Genomic DNA, 16532 nt, shown 5'->3' on the forward strand with positions numbered 1-16532 from the left:
GTAGAAATGCAATGGCAGTCTCTTACTCTTGTGTTGAGCGAAATACAAGCATGAATGGCTAACTTTGGCAAAACATGCCCTCCTGATATTTCAGTGTTTGCCCCGACCATATTGGGTCTTACAACTGAAAGCCTCCAGCACATCAAGCCAATAACTGGATCCTTCACAGACTGCTTATGGCAGTTTATTGGCATTCAGGACTAATATATTACTTCTACCCATGCGGTCCCAATCGGTCTTCCCGCTTCCGTCTGCCAGAAGAACAAAAATAACTGGCACAAAAGGGTTTATTTTTAAAATAAGGTCAAGGTTATCCTCTCATTCTTGATTAGTCAGTATTGGAAAATCTAATTACTGCTAATTGTCCCTAGCTAGACACAGATCTTCATGCTTCTGTTCAAATATATTTTATTTTCCAATGTTTTAGGACTTGGATTTTCTTTCTCGCTAGTTTGTCTTTTTTCCATTAATCAACAATAGCGAAATTCAGAGTATAATTAAGCTAACTAATGCACTGTAGTGAGCTCTCAGTGTGGAAATTGTAATCTACACATTATTGGTGCCATGGGTGCCTTGTATCACTGATTGGCTCAGGAGTATCTGGCAGGTTGTCAGGATTCTAAATGTAGACTCAACAAGATGGGGTCCAGCTGCCCTATTATTTTGGGCTAGTTAGGGTCAGTCATGCAGTCAACTTGATGCATATGAGCCAGTAGCATTTACAGTACAACAAATCTTATAAGACTGTAGATGCAGACAATTTATGCTGGGCATGCAGACCCAATCAAGAACAAAAACTGAAATCTCATTCATCCATAAAACTTCCATAACCTCTAAAAGAACTAAGAACTCTGATGATTTTCTGCTAAATATTTTGACTATATGGAACTGTGTGATATTTTACAATGACTAAAACATTGCATTTTGCCTAATGGCTGATACCATTTCAGATGTTAGACATATTTATATACCATTTATTCAATAAATAATGTGTAGTGGACTGTAAAAAAATATATAAACAGTATATATGGGCAAAGTGACGGTGCATGTTGCCCGACTTTCCATGGATTGCAAAAAGCATTTTGAAGCCACAGAACTGTTTTTGGTGCCAGAGACAGTGCAGTAGGGAGAAGGGAGGCCCTCATATGGTCATGAAGTACATGTCTGGGTTGTCCACTAAGCGTGTGGAATACTACTTTGTACAACTAGAAAACAACATCTCTCAATAAGACCAGGAATACATACACAGAACTTCAACCAGGGGGTGGGGGTGGGGAAACCACAAATCCTGCACAAGTAAAAGTAAAATGCTGCCTGTGAGCTTGACAGACAGGGTCCAACATGTAGTGATCGATATGATGCTCACATATCACAGTATCACATCATTCTTCCATTCTTCCTCAGTTTTCCTATTGCCCAGGGAAATATGTCAGAAATAACAATAGTTATTAAGTAATTGGCGTATTTGTGTGAGCGTGAGCATGTGTGTATGGGTATTTGTGTGTTGGGGGAGGATCGAGCAAAATGTTTCAGGAGGTAACCTTAATATTAAAATGTTATTAAAAGGAAACAGAAACTAGTACATATTTTTGAATTGCAATCACATGGCACCACTCTAAAAACACATTCCCTATTATGTTGGGTTCGCTGAGGATGCTTTATTTTAGCACAAGGAAAAGGTTCAAGTTCAAGGAGTTGAGTGGAACTGAAGAGCAGTCATGAAAGAGGCTGTCAGGCCAAACAGTAAACAAAAAGGACAAAAAAAAGCAATTGTGACCACACAACCATCGGGGCTGTTGCTTTTAAAGACTGTAGTAAAGCTAAAGCTCCCTGCCAACCCAACTATTGAATATCTAAACACTGGCAGTATCAAAGCCAAGAGGATCACCTGACCGGAATCCAATTAAACGTTTATGGGTAAAATCAGGGGACAGACAGTGCTTTGGAGAAAAGCCTTCTGCGGATACGCTCTCTGTCGGTGTCAGGGAACCAAGCCCGCGAGATGTGCTTCTCATTTAAGTAGCCTCCGGGTGAATATGGCTTAAATGAGTGTTATCTAAAGGCGCATTAGGCACCAGATTTTCCATCGCATTAATATTTCTGGGTATGCATAATGCCGTCCATGCATAATGCACATATGCACATGAATATACATATTCTCTTTCAGTAAAATTGGTATGCATGCAGTGCTGTAGCTATTGCTTAGTATCCTGCACCAAAGTTAAGACTATAGGCTACAGGATTTGAGAACATTGTTTAGCTTTGATTTATTGATAGGCTTTTCCTCTTTAAATTGTAATTAAAGTGTTTAATGGTATGTAGCGAATATTATAGCGCATTCTTATCTAGAACGATTTCGGATAATATTATCTTTAACGAAATGTTAGGCTAATTCTTTCAGAAAACCAAAGTTTGCCGAAAGCCATACATTTATAGCTGCAAAAAAACGTTTCACAAGTCTACATCATTTGTATAGGCTGTTCACAGACTATCAAAACCAGCTCAACAGCAATGACATCACAGCGCTCGTAGCTCCGGCATCCCAGAGCGACTTACTGATTCCGTTCTTGTGTAGCCTACGGAGTTGACGGAGCACACGGCCGAGCGAGCGGATTTAAATGTACCAGACTCAATTGGTAAAATGTGGGTTCTGTGGATGTCGAAGGTGGCTGAAATGTGACTAATGTGGAATTCCCGGTGCTGGATTTATTTTATCATGCGACTTCATTTCTGCGCGAAATGCCCGCCTGCGAAATTCGCCAACATTTCTTTGGCTTCATCGGAACTATTCTAACTTAAGAAGGCAGCATTCACCCAGCTGGTCTGGTAAGTAGGCTATGGAGTGAAAATGCATGCGTTGCCTGTTGGGAATGCAAACTGTTAGTCGACTCTGTCCTGTTGCAATATGGTAGCAATAGCCTATAGGCTACTAAAAACAGTTAGGAACAAAACAAGAACAGTAACAACAAAAACAATAGCAATGCTGCTACTACTAATACTACTACTATTATTATTCATTATAATATTTACAGATAATATGAAAGTTACCCAAATTAAAACTATAATCCTTAATTCGCTGTAAAGTCCACAGTTTATCGATTGTTTTTTTATTTACTCAAGGAAATTTTAATAGCATGTATTCTCAAATTTTCATAGCTGTGTTCTAATTCAGACAAAAACCATGCATAACCTATAACTAAAGTAAGGAGAGCGCACAGATCCATTGAAATTCTAGTGAGAGAGCGCCATCTGCATCGGCATACCTGCAGTGTATGACACGGCTGCGATATATCCCCTGGTTTAAAAAATTGTTTCACGCTATATGTCGTACATTTAATCTTGTAAATAGGGTATATAACATAGCTTACTGTGTACTTGTTTAAATATCCGCGTGGACATGTCGTCCATTAAAGTAGCATACACACATAGGCTTAGTTTACATGAATCTGGACCTCTGATATTTTTGAGTCAATGCGAGGGAACTGCGCATACCATCTCACAATTTTAAAAAGTGTTTTTAAAAGAGGTTTTATGAGCAGCGAATAGGCGAACAACAGTAGACTGAAGCACATTTCCACTGGTCAATAGCCGACAACTCGGCTTAGAACAGTGCAAGGTCTAAAAAAAAAATAGTGGAAAGTCTATAGCCTAAAATGAACCACTTCCCTGACCAGACTTCATTTAAGTGCCTTGACACTATCGATATGTAGTCGAGCATAACGCCCTGTGCTTTAGTTTAGTTAATTGTAACTTTTAAACCACACAATGACTTGGCTCTAACATTCAAATGCAGGGCTGCATGAATAATAAAAAAAACTATCAGTTTTAAAAACTCAAGAACACTCAGGTAGGCCTATGGATTACCCAATATTGCAGAGAACAAATATATATAACGTTTTTCTTTCACGTTGATAATGGCACGTTCAGAAAAACTGCGCAAAAGTCACTTGGAAAACGATGCGCACTCTAAACTGAAATCTGCAAAGTAAAAGAGAGCAAGGGTTCTTTTATCTTCGTGCCAGCAGAAAGTAGATCCGGCCAATCCCAATGCGCATTGAGATACCAGGCGCATTGGGAAGGGGGGAGAAAGAGTGAGAAAGCGAGAGCTAGGACAAGAAGGAAGAAAAGAGGAGTGTGTGTACGGGATCTCAAAGCTGTGATCATGCTGAATGTGGGATCAAATAAAACACATGAAAACAATCCAAATCGAAGATATTAATGCGGGTAAACGGTAAGAAAACTTGAACGAACGTGTGTGTGCAGATTTTTCAGTCTTATTCGTATTTTGCGGTTCTTGCTTGCGTAGAGAAAAAGTTGAGTCGTGGCTGGACTGACTCGCTGAGGGTTATGCTAAGTGCATAGCTACCCACACAGTTAGCTAGCCGATGCTTTGTAGTAATCGAGCGAGCTAGTTCTTCAACCGGTTTCCTTTATTACATTGGCAAGATAACGTTACCTAAAGTTTTAGTGAAGACAATGTTATTGTCCGATTAGCGTCCGATTGTGCATGGTCATAATTCATAAACATATTTATTGGCAATGTTACGATATGTGCATTTGTCTGAAAGTCTTGACTTCTTTAAACAATATCCAAAGCTTTAGCTAGCGACATCTGGCTTATTTTCGGCAGTAAGGTTGCGTGGATTGAATAGAAATGGTTGGTGGGGGATGGGGCTCGCTAAAATGAAATGGAAAGCACTGATTTGCATGAATCGTTTAAATGTAATTTTTTGAATGCATTTGGGTTGAATGATTCGGTTAAAACGACGAGAGAAACTTCCAGGAATGAAACGTGTTATATTACGTTTTATGAACACGTTTATTACGTGTCTTGTAATTTACGTTAACTTTTAGACTGCCAACCATCTTTTTAGCCACAATTCTAGATATAAATATGTCTTAATTTTTGTTATTTTCCAAGTGGCTGTAGCCTACAATATTACATAGCCTACAGTTGGATTTCGCCCCTGAAAGTAACGTTACAGTAGATATGCCCTAAAGGCACGAATATTTGACACGGGAATGTCCGCTTCTTTTGTGGGAAATATACGTTAGTTGGTTAAATCTACAAGGTGGACAAAAATGAACCGATTAACTGGTGCGCACAGTTTAGCTAAATATCTAGGTTGTTAGCCCTGGGCAGTTTTTTTTTTCTAGCTTAACTTACTTGCAAGGAAGCTAGCGACGCACTTCAGTCTTCTCAGCTGAAACTTGAGTAGTTACAGCTCAGGCAGTAATTTCATTGTTTTTTTTATTTTCAAATACTCATTTCCAGACCCCGATAGACTCCGGTATTATGTACAGAGAACGCTGGGTTACTGTTTACTTTGCTGGTTATGTAGAGTAAACTAGACGGAACAAAAACGTAGCCGCCACTCAAACACAGAGCTCTCTTATCTCGTACAGAGACTGCTTTTAATTACTGTGCTAAATTACTATATTGGTGTATGATTTTAAGAGCTATGGTATGCGTTTAACACGCGTAATGAATATACTGCAGCCTAAACCAGTGTTCAGTCTTTTGAACAGTAAACAAATATTTTAATAAATAGGCACAAAGCATTTTCTTTCGTTAAAAATGATTAACCCGTCACTGATGTATTGCTATTTCCGAGGTTATATGCGTAATGAAGCAAAAGTGGAAAGATCTCGGATAGATAATGTAGTTGACGAAATAAAGCAATGTCAGATTCTACCCCCCCCCCCCTTTTTAAATATCTTTTAAGTATGACTTTTTTGAATCGCCGTGCATTAAAAATGTAAAATTAGTAGGCTATTAAGGCTATATAGAAAGCTATACAGAAATAGAAATGTATTTTCTTCTTTTTTTCTTATTCTTGGCGATTTCGTCGCTACACAGCAGTGCAACTGCAGGTTAATCAGCTTCTCTGAAACTTATTATGAAAAGAAATTAATTGACTCCAGCTTGGACTAATTCATAATTTACCCCCCCCCCCCTCCATTAAATCTGCTTTCTCTTTTGATAACTTTACTTGTTTAAATAAGTTGTGAAAACAGCCATTCCTACTGTCTTCTCCAATAACACAGGCTTGCCTTATCTCAGTCTGTTAGCTGAAAAAAATCTTGCTTATTTATTTGCTCTTTAAAAAGTCTGATATCCTTTTGGAGTACAAGTGTGCAAATGATTAAATATACATTTCTAACCCCCCCCCCCCCTTCCCTTTCTAGGTGGTTTGGTGAAGAGTGCACCGCGGCATCATGGTTAAACGCTGGACCTCGCTACTTCTAATGGTCTTGCAGCTCCTCTGCAGTTGTGGAGGGAGCCAAAGGATGGAGCAGCAGCAACCATTGTCCATGCAGTTTACACACCCACTGTACAATGCCACCATATACGAGAACTCCGCTGCTAAGACTTACTTAGAAAGCCCCATCAAAATGGGCATTTACATTTCAGACCCAGCATGGGAGATAAAGTACAAGATTGTGTCAGGAGACAGTGAAAACCTCTTCAAAGCCGAGGAGTATGTCCTGGGAGACTTCAGTTTCCTGCGGATAAGGACCAAAGGTGGCAGCACTGCCATTCTCAATCGGGAAGTGAAAGACCACTACTTGCTCTCAGTTAAGGCCGCAGAGAGGAGCACTAATGCTGAGGCCCGTGCCAGGATCAGGGTCCAGGTCCTGGACACCAACGACCTCAGGCCCCTGTTCTCACCAACCTCATACAGCATCTCCTTGCCAGAGAACACGGCCATCAGAACCAGTGTTGCCCAGGTCACTGCCACGGATGCTGACATCGGGACAAATGGCGAGTACTACTACAGTTTCCGGGAGTGGACGGACACCTTCTCCGTCCATCCGACCAGTGGCGTAGTGACGCTGACCGGTCGGCTGGACTACACTGAGAAGAAGCTGTATGAACTAGAGATCCTGGCGGTGGACCGTGGCATGAAACTGTATGGGAGCAGTGGTTTCAGCAGCATGGCAAAGCTTACGGTGAGGGTGGAGCAGGCCAATGAGCATGCACCTGTCATCACGGCTGTTGCTCTGTCCCCATCGGATGCTGACAGAGACCCCACCTACGCTGTGGTAATGGTAGAGGATGGAGACCAGGGGCCGAATGGGGAGATAGCGTCACTGAGTATCGTGGCGGGAGACCCCCTACAGCAATTCAAAGCTATGAGAACCAGCCCTGGGAGCAAGGAGTACAAGATAAAAGCAGTCAGAGAGGTGGACTGGGACACTCAGCCCTTTGGATACAACCTTACTTTGCAAGCTAAGGATAAAGGGAGTCCACATAGGTTTTCCTCTGTTAAAGTGGTCCATGTGACTTCACCTCAGTTCAAAGTGGGGCCCCCTAAATTTGAAAAGAATGTTTACAGGGTCAACCTCAGTGAATTTGCCCCTCTCCACACACCTGTTGCTATGGTGTCAGCTGTACCAAAGTATCCCCATTTGAAGTATATGTTCAGGTATAAGATGGAAAAAAATCGCTTTGATCTAAATCCTGACACAGGCTTAATTACAACAGCTGGACCGATCCATGCAGACTATGCTAGGAGATACGAGTTGGAGGTCATTACTAGCGATAGGAAAACCTCTACTAAAGTTGTTATCGATGTGATTGATGTGAATAACAATGTCCCTGAGTTTAGGCAGACCTCTTACAAAGCCAGTGTTGACGAACATATGCCAGTAGGGACCAGTGTTCTTACAGTCAGTGCTAGTGATCTGGACAGTGGAGAAGATGGCTATGTCACCTACAGCATCACTAATGTGAGCCCACAGCCTTTTTCCATTGACTATTTCACTGGTGTTATCAGCACTGCCGAGGATTTAGATTATGAACTCATGCCAAGGATTTACAATCTTAGGGTCCGTGCTTCAGACTGGGGCGCCCCTTTTCGCAGGGAAGTAGAGGCACGTGTGACCATCACACTGAATAACTTGAATGACAACAAGCCCATGTTTGAGAGTGTGGACTGTGAGGCAACCGTGCCAAGGGATCATGGCATCGGTGAACAAATTGCCACCGTATCTGCCATCGATGCTGATGAGCTGCAGTTGGTCCGGTATGAAATCAAGGCTGGCAATGAGCACAACCTTTTTGACTTGAACCCAAACTCTGGTGTGCTTTCCCTGAAACAGTCATTGAGTGAGGGAGAGGGTGCGAAAGGGTCCTTTCACAACTTGCAAATAACTGCCAGCGATGGTGAAAATCTGACCCCGCCAATGACTATGAACATCAGTGTCATTACCGCTCGGAAACCAGTGCAGTTAAAATGCATTGACACTGGGGTCGCTGCGATGCTGGCAGAAAAGCTGCTTCAGGGTAGTAGGATCCACAGCCATGTGGAACCTGAGGACAACTTCTTAGACACGCATTCCGTCAATCGCTTTGCACCACAGTTTGCCGAGTCATTTCCCAGTGTTATTGAAGTCAAAGAGGACCTTCCTGTTGGGGCCAGAGTCATTCTGATCGGTGCCTCAGATGCTGATAGTGGATTCAATGGAAAGTTAGTTTATGTGATTTCTGGCGGAGACACAGAGAGTCGGTTTGTCGTCGAAATGGACACCGGTTGGCTTCAGGTTTACTCGCCACTCGATAGAGAACGGACCAATCACTATACGCTGAACATCACTGTTTATGATCTGGGAATACCTCAGAAGTCTACTTCACGTCTCCTGGACGTCACTATTCTAGACGCAAATGACAACTGCCCGGAGTTTCTGCAAGACAGCTACTCTGTTGAAATAAGTGAAAGTGCAGAGGTGGGGACAGAGATCATTCAGGTGCAGGCCACAGACAAAGACTTGGGTGCCAATGGGGAGGTCAGATATTCGCTTGTTGCTGACACGGATCAATTTTCAATCAACCAGCAGACTGGCGTTGTGAAGGTGAAAAAGTCACTCGATCGTGAACTGCATCCCGTTTACGTGTTGAAGATCGCGGCGCGGGATCAGGCCGTGGACGAACCCCAGCTGATATCCACCACTTTGCTGAAAGTCAGTCTGGAGGACGTCAACGACAATCCGCCCAAGTTCGTTCCTCCCAACTACCGGGTGAGGATACGAGAGGACCTCCCCGTCGGCACGGTGATCATGTGGCTGGAAGCTCACGACGCCGACGTCGGTCAGTCTGGCCAGGTGCGCTACAGCCTGGTTGACAACGGGGACGGAAGCTTTGACGTGGACAAGCTGAGCGGGGCGGTGCGGATTGTGCAGAATCTGGATTATGAAAAAAGGCAGGTGTACAATCTCACAGCAAGGGCCAAGGACAAAGGGAAGCCACTCTCCCTGTCTTCAACCTGTCGTATTGAGGTGGACGTGGTGGATGTGAATGAGAACCTCTATCGTCCGTGGTTCCCCTCCTTCGTGGATAAGGGATTTGTCAAAGAGGATGCGCCCATTGGCACCTCGGTCATGAAGGTCACCGCAAAGGACGAGGACAAAGCTCGAGATGGGGAAATCAGATACTCCATAAGGGACGGCTCTGGCCTCGGAATATTCACTATTGATGAAGAAACCGGTAAGTTTCAACCGCATCCATCCTTGAAAAATGTATACAGTATAATATACAACCCTGAATAATTCAAGATGAAATATACCCATATAGCTTCTGTAGCTGTAGTGGACAAAGTGTAGCCCATGGATGCATAAAAGGCTCAAGAGTGGTTTGTCAGGGAAAAACCCCAAGACTGGACTATGTATGTTCCTAATTAACATGCAGTAGTAAGGCATTTATTATGTCTGTGGTATATGAGCTGCACTGATAAGCTCTAGCAGATTGGGCAGCTGTCTCGAAGGCCTGTTACAGACACAGGGAAATTAGTTGCCTTTAATGTATAGAATTGCTTCATGATATTTTTATTTGACTGGAATTCAGTCTTGCATGAATAATTTAGACACATGAGTAATCTAATTGATTTTCTTTTTAATGATTCTTTTTTTATTCCTCAAATAATTTTTTTTACAATCTAGAGGAACTGTCTCTTTTTAATATATGTTTGGTGTTCAGCCAATGTCATGGCCTTCCATCTTATATTAGTACAGAACAAACTTTAACACTACTTTCAGCTGTTCTGAAGCATGTTCAAGCACCTGTGACAACGGCTTAAAATAAATGGAATTCAAATGGTTTTGCCGCAGAAAGCTTCTGCCAGTGGTATGCCATCCAAAGTGAGGACCCCTCAATTGCAGCTATTAAATATGTTTTGTTCTCTGTGACATATGGCTAAGTGTCAGACTTTCACTTTTTTACACTTTTTCAGTTTGGCAGTATGCGTATTCAATTTCCGAGTGGACCAGTTATACTTTATGCATTAAACATGAGACTGAACATATGAAATTTGCTGGAAACCTTTGGTTCCTAAGCAGTAACTTAAAACTGGATTAAAAGTTTCCCTGCATAGTACACGTTGCCATGTGTTTGTGTGCATTTTTGCTGAGCAAATTAGTTGATGGCAGACCTAAATTAGGGGGGTCTGTTTTTGATTTCTTTCTGTGGTGGTAAATTTAGCATGACAAGATGAGCCAGCATGGTGCCCTCTCTGTTCAAACCATCTGTCAACCATTGTATGTATCTGTCCCCTATGGTGATTGTGTTTGGTGGTTTATTAGGTAGATTGTAGGGTATTGATCCACCCCAATCCCTCCCTTTTTTGTTCCAAGATGTTACAAAAATGTAACTTTCAGAAAGGTTTGCTGTAGATTTTCCATTTGTGTGGCTCGAAACGGGTCTGTTTGTGTGTTTATGGTTGTTTGTGTTCCGGAAATCAAATGGATTTAGAATATTTTAAGTGTTGCAACTGACTGAGAACAGTAAAAAAGTTAATGTCCCAAATAAACCAAAGATGGCATTACTGGTTGAAAATCATAATTATATTAGCCTATAAAATGTAAAAACGAACTCAAAGTTGCCATTTTGTACAATTTGTTTGGATTGTGTATGAGCACAGCCTCTGTGTGAATGTTTGTGAATGAGGCCTAAATGCGAATTCTTTAGAACGGATGCCATTAAACCTGCTTTCTCTGCGCACCCGCACGTGATCTATCTGGACAGGCAATGATAGGATTGTCTTGCATTGTGCTCTGTTGTGCAGGGCACAGCCAGAGCTGGTAGCAAACCAAACATGCCCCAGGAGGTGGCTCTCTTGGGAATTTGGGGGGCGGGGGATGGTTTGGATGGGAATGGGAAAGGATGCCATATGTGGTCAGAAGATTATGTTGCAAAAAAAAAGAAAAGAAATGAATCTCAGAATGAGGGTGCACACCCAAAAGCCCCTTTCTTCCGATGCGACTGCAGTTAAATTCCCCGGCTGGGGAGGGAGGAAGAATAAATAAGTGTTGGGAACGGCAGAAGCCACACACCTCCAGGCTCTTGCAGTTTTATGGGGAGGGAGGAGGTAATTAAGGAGGACCTGACACATCTGTGGACGTTTTACATTGCTGCATTTTGCTCCTTTATGTTTTCCATGTGCAGCCTTTATTTCAGCCCTTACCTTTTATTTTCTTGTTTGCTTGCCCCATATGTTTATGATACCCACGAGGAATGTGGAAATGAAAATATACGGCTCACTTTGAAGGTTCTCCTACCCCCCACTTCTGTGTGCGTGCGTACATTCGCACGTGCATTGCACTAGGCTGTTAGTCCTCCATTTTATTTTGTTTAACTTGAGGAAAAAAACTCAGACTCAAATATAATGAGGAATATTCAAATTGGAATAAGCTTTAACTCGTTTTTAGGCTTTGACAAAACGAGCAACAACACGTTTAGATATTTCGCAGATATTGCCGTTTGGAGAGTTTGTTGGTGGTTTGTCACCGGGCTCTCGCTCACATTCCTCACTCCAGGACTTGCATTTCTGTCCGAGTCACACAAACGTGTTCAGGATCGGAGACAGAATGTGGAGCCTTGGTGTGATTTTGAGTGTGAGCTGAGCTAATTCTGTCCCCGATGAGTGTGAGACCGTGTGGTTGAGGTAATTTAGTTAATGGGGGCGACAGTGGCTCAGGAGGTAAGGGCAGTCTTCCGGTAGTCAAATGGTTGCCGGTTCGATCCCACCCTGAGTGTGTTAAAGTGTCCCTGAGCAAGAAACCTGACCCCAATTGCTCCTGACGAGCTGGTTGGTGCCTTGCATGGCATGGCTGCCAATTGCTGTTGGTGTGTGAGTGTTTGTGTGAATGGGTGAATGAGAAGCATCAATTGTACAGTGCTTTGGGTAGACGGGATATATAAATGCAGACTATTTACCATTTAATGGTTACACAGTAGAGGCAACCAGGTATACGTCTAAGGCAACTGATTGATGTATGGAGTCTTTGTAGCCTTATTTAATAATTCGCTGTTGGAAAGGAAGCAAACCGATGCAATGTATTACATGTGGATAGAATATTTCAGATATATTAAACCTATATTATATATATATTATATGATACCTTATATTATATTAAACCTCCAGAAGATTGATTTGGGTGGCTGAGCTGATAAACAAGTATTCAGGGAAGGAATTGAGGTTGAAGGTTTGCTCTAGTGGGGCAGTTATTATATTTGAAATATTGGTATGTTGATACATTGGAGCATGAAATAATCCCTACCTAGTTTATTACCAAGAATGGAAATGGTGGGGGATGGATTCATTAGGCTTACATTTGCTTAAGATTCCCTGCTTCCTGGGTCAGGGCATTGTGTGTTATCCTGCACTACGCATTGCTTTAATCAGAACTCTTGCTGCTTTTTTGTGGAATTCTTTCATGAGAAGAATTAATTCAGCATGGGCCAGTGTCTTATGTGTCCGTCTGTTTGGACCGATTGGAAACTTCAGACGTTCGGCTCAGTTTCTTTGAAGTCGGCATTTTAAGTGTCCCCGTTCCTTCCCCCGGCTCACATTTTTTAGACCAATTTGCACTCATCTGTAGCGCAGGCCGAGCTATGCGGTCGCAGTAAAGAAGTGAATCCTTTGTCACACAGGCAAGTGGTGGATCACAGAGGTTTGTAGATCTGAACACACTGCTGCTTAACGGAGACACCAAGGGGCCTGTGATTTAGAGCAGCGCGCGAGGACGCAATAACGGGCGATAAAATCATGACCTCTGGTCCCGTGGCCCGTTTGTTCCATCCAAACGCTCGGCGGATTATGCATTCAGTGCCCTCTTCGCTCCGAGTTGTTCGCAGACCGCTTCGTGAAAGAGGCCTTTGTTGAAGGCTGGCGAAATAGTTTGACATGTAACAACAAAGTTCCACCCGTTTCTTTTTCTCCCCCTCCCCCCACCTTCCAAAAAAGCCCCCCTAACTCGCCCCCACCTGCCCTCCCAGCGCCCTTCCTGTTGTGAGTGAGTGATTCCGCCGCGATGCCAGATAAGGAAGGTATGTGCCAAGCGGCTTTGCGGTCTGGTGTTTCCAGTCCTGGCTGATCCAGACGGGGCATCTCGAGAGAGGGCGGAACGTGCCGGGCGTCCTGCCCCCCGGTCACACATTCGCTCTGCCGGCTGGGGTGCCCTCTCCGAGGGCGGGGGGCGGGAAGCAGAAACGCACGCCTAATAAGTAGCCGTTGTTTGAGTGCCGTCGCCCCAGCAACCCGGCCATGGAATGCACGGTGAGCTATAGTTGATTGCAGGGCGCTAGATGAAAAGCGCACCCGTTCCCTGTGTGAAGATTTGTTGCTCTCTCTTGACTGCCTTTTACGATGGAAGGGGGAGGGCACGTGCAGCCTGCATTGCTTGATTGAAAGCTAGGCCCTGTGGCGCTGGTGTTTTTGAGGTTTTTGAGGTCTCTGGATTTGCTGTTGATGGGGACTTGGGGGTGACTTTGTGGGCAGTTCCCTCTGAATCACCAGCAGTAGCAGGGATATGGATGCGGACTCATGAGGCCTGAGGGATGAAAGGTCATGGTTGCTTTCTCATCACAGACTGCCGATGATCAGCTGGAGACCCCCTGTTGGCTTTGGAGGAAAAACATTCTGATTAGTCATGTTTTTATGCCTTTTTGTGTTCTACGCACACAACTAGCCTGTTAGTTATTGCACAGTCATAAACCTTTGCTCAGGATAGAGCCAAGGTAAGCAAGTCTCGTCTGCTCGTTTTTTTAATTGGTTCCAAAAGATGGCACTTTTGAACTTTAAAAAAAATCTTTGTTCCGAGTTAAGCAGGGGTCGCTTTCACCTATTCCTTAGGAAATCATGAAATCATTCTCTTCTACTACAAGGCCACTTTCTCTGAACCCCTCTTATAGTGAGGTCAATACCAGAGCTTGGCATGATGTAAAATTCTAGTGATCGCAAAGGACAATAGCAAAGAAATCACCCCAGCCACTTCCTCCTTCCTTATCAAAATACACCCCCCTTATCCCTGCCAACGGCCGTGAGATAGCAGGTTTAAATAATGCTGCATTAAAACAGAAGCCCTGTCAACAGACATGTTCAGAAGCTTTTGAAATAACATCCAGCAGTATGACAATGGAGGCTGTCTGGGCATGTCCCAATAGGCTTCCTGGACTGGAATTAATGGGCTAAATTCTGCAGGAATTCCATCAGGCATATTCTAATTACACCACCCCCGCCTTACTGTCATGAATACCGCTATTCATTTTTTTATTTATTAATTTATTTTGTAATCCGACTCAAAAGTTCACATTTGTTTTCAGTATCTTTGTAAGGAATTTCTAGGATTGTGGTATATCGTTCTTGGATCTTGGTATCTGACAATATAGTTTTAGGGTTAAAAGTTGTGTTTTTTTAAGATTACGCTGATGGAATGATGCTGTGGATGATACTAATCTGCTAAAATGGTGCCTCAGATGAGCTGAATTGTGCCAGCTTGCTGAGTGCTGTTAGCCTGTGCGGCAGCTGTGTACAGAACAAACAGGGATGCATGAAGCGGAAGTGGTTGTGGGTTGAATCGGCGGCTGAAACAGCACTTTGTCATAATTGCTTTGCCCAGCATACGGGGCAGATAAGAGAAAGAATGAGCTATTGTACAAGATCCTGTTTGTTAAATCGTTGTGTGGTAATTGGGGGAAATTGCTTCCAGGATCTGTGTTTGCTGTTCTGATAACCTTGGTGATACCTAGCCCAGACTTTGAGTGTGACGTGTTTTTTGGAGTAAACTTTACGACTTTATTTGAAGATGGAAATTATTAATTTGGCTTGAGGCCCCAAACAATTTATCTGAAATCATTTATTTATTCTGCGCGCGCAACGCCTTATTTTTTAAACATGGTTTTCTCTGTAGGGGACTGTCCACAGCAAAACTGAAAAGTGTTTATTTTAGGCTTTTCGATAAAAAAGTCCGACCTTCCTGTGGTTTAATTTATTATATTAAGTATAAGTTACAGGATATTGTATTAAATACATGTCATATAGGTCCCTAATGGGCTATATGATATCTGTTGTAGATGTGATTCCTTTCCTGCTTTATTGATGTGCTCCAGCATTTTAGCCTGTAGTGGCCGTTCGATAAGCGCGTGAAACAGTAACCTTGTCGTTTAGGCCAGGGTGAGGCTGGTCGTGTTAGGGGGTCTTGAAATGGAGAGCTTGTGGGAGTCCCTGTTTAAGAGGACATTATCCCCATGGCTGTATCAGATCAGTAATAATTAGGCTGAGGGAACATGAGGAATGATACGATTTGAGGTGCGGCACTTTGGGAAAAGCAGCTCAGGACTTTGTTATGTGGTGGGGCTTTTCTGTGGCTCTGGAATCTGAAGCATTTTGCTGCCGCTGGAAAGAGAAAAAAAAGCTGATGAGAAAGTTTATGTAAGCTCGGAGCAGGAGACTGAAGAAGGCTGAGGAATGTGGAGGCTGTTGGAAAAAGGGGAACAGCGCGAGTTCAAAGCAAACTCTCGTCTGGAAACTGTGTAATGCCTGGGAATACATGGATGAGCTAGCAAGATTATTTTTTCGATTCAGATGACTTGGGAGCTGGGCATACATTATTTGATGCTCCTCGGTCCCTAAGTATTGGGACATCTGAAAGTGCTGCTGTAATCTCGGTTGTCTGGCAGGAACAGACTCCTGGCCTTTGACTTTAAAGGGCCTTTGCAGTTATCAGGGAGAGGATTTTTACTGACTGCCCTGTCTGTACTGGAACAGACCCACTCATATGATAATGAGCCGCAGAGGGTTTTACTAATCATAATCCCTCTTGCCCGCAGCTAATCTTTTTGGGTCTAATTTATTTACGTTTCCAGATGAAATGTTCCAAACTGGAACGATTTCTCTCCTGATGAACGTGTACTCTGGAATAAGTGTCCTGTGCCTTGGTATCATAGTCTGAAATGTTAACGCTGCTGTCGGCTCGTTTCGAATGCAAGACCTGTTGGGGGGGAAAAAAGGGTTCCAGACAAGTTGGGGACTGGTGGCTGATTTTATTCACGTCAGGGCAATGTCTGTAATTTCACATCACGCATGACCCCTCAGCCCTCCATAAAAATGGATTTCCCTGTTATTTCAGATTATAAAATACATTTAAAATTAGAATGATTTCTTTCCCAAAAGAAATCTACTTCCGCGTTCTTTCAATTAGCATAGTGATCGGTACATCCGCATTGGAAAATTCAATTAAGTTAGCATTGTATAAAA

At 43.0% G+C, this 16532-nt stretch overlaps 1 protein-coding gene across 3 annotated transcripts in view; it reads left to right on the forward strand.

The window, feature by feature from the left end:
- Positions 1-4099: 4099 nt before the first annotated feature.
- fat1a (FAT atypical cadherin 1a) overlaps positions 4100-16532 on the forward strand; it is a 67703-nt gene continuing 55270 nt past the window's right edge. For all 3 annotated transcript variants that reach the window (XM_061244577.1, XM_061244578.1, XM_061244579.1), the window contains exons 1-2: positions 4100-4231; positions 6190-9487. In XM_061244577.1, the coding sequence (XP_061100561.1) occupies positions 6220-9487 (3268 nt within the window). In that variant the 5' untranslated portion in view covers positions 4100-4231; positions 6190-6219. The remainder of the gene's footprint in view (positions 4232-6189; positions 9488-16532) is intronic.

Source organism: Conger conger, chromosome 6, assembly GCF_963514075.1.
Source record: "Conger conger chromosome 6, fConCon1.1, whole genome shotgun sequence".
Lineage (NCBI taxonomy): Eukaryota > Metazoa > Chordata > Actinopteri > Anguilliformes > Congridae > Conger > Conger conger.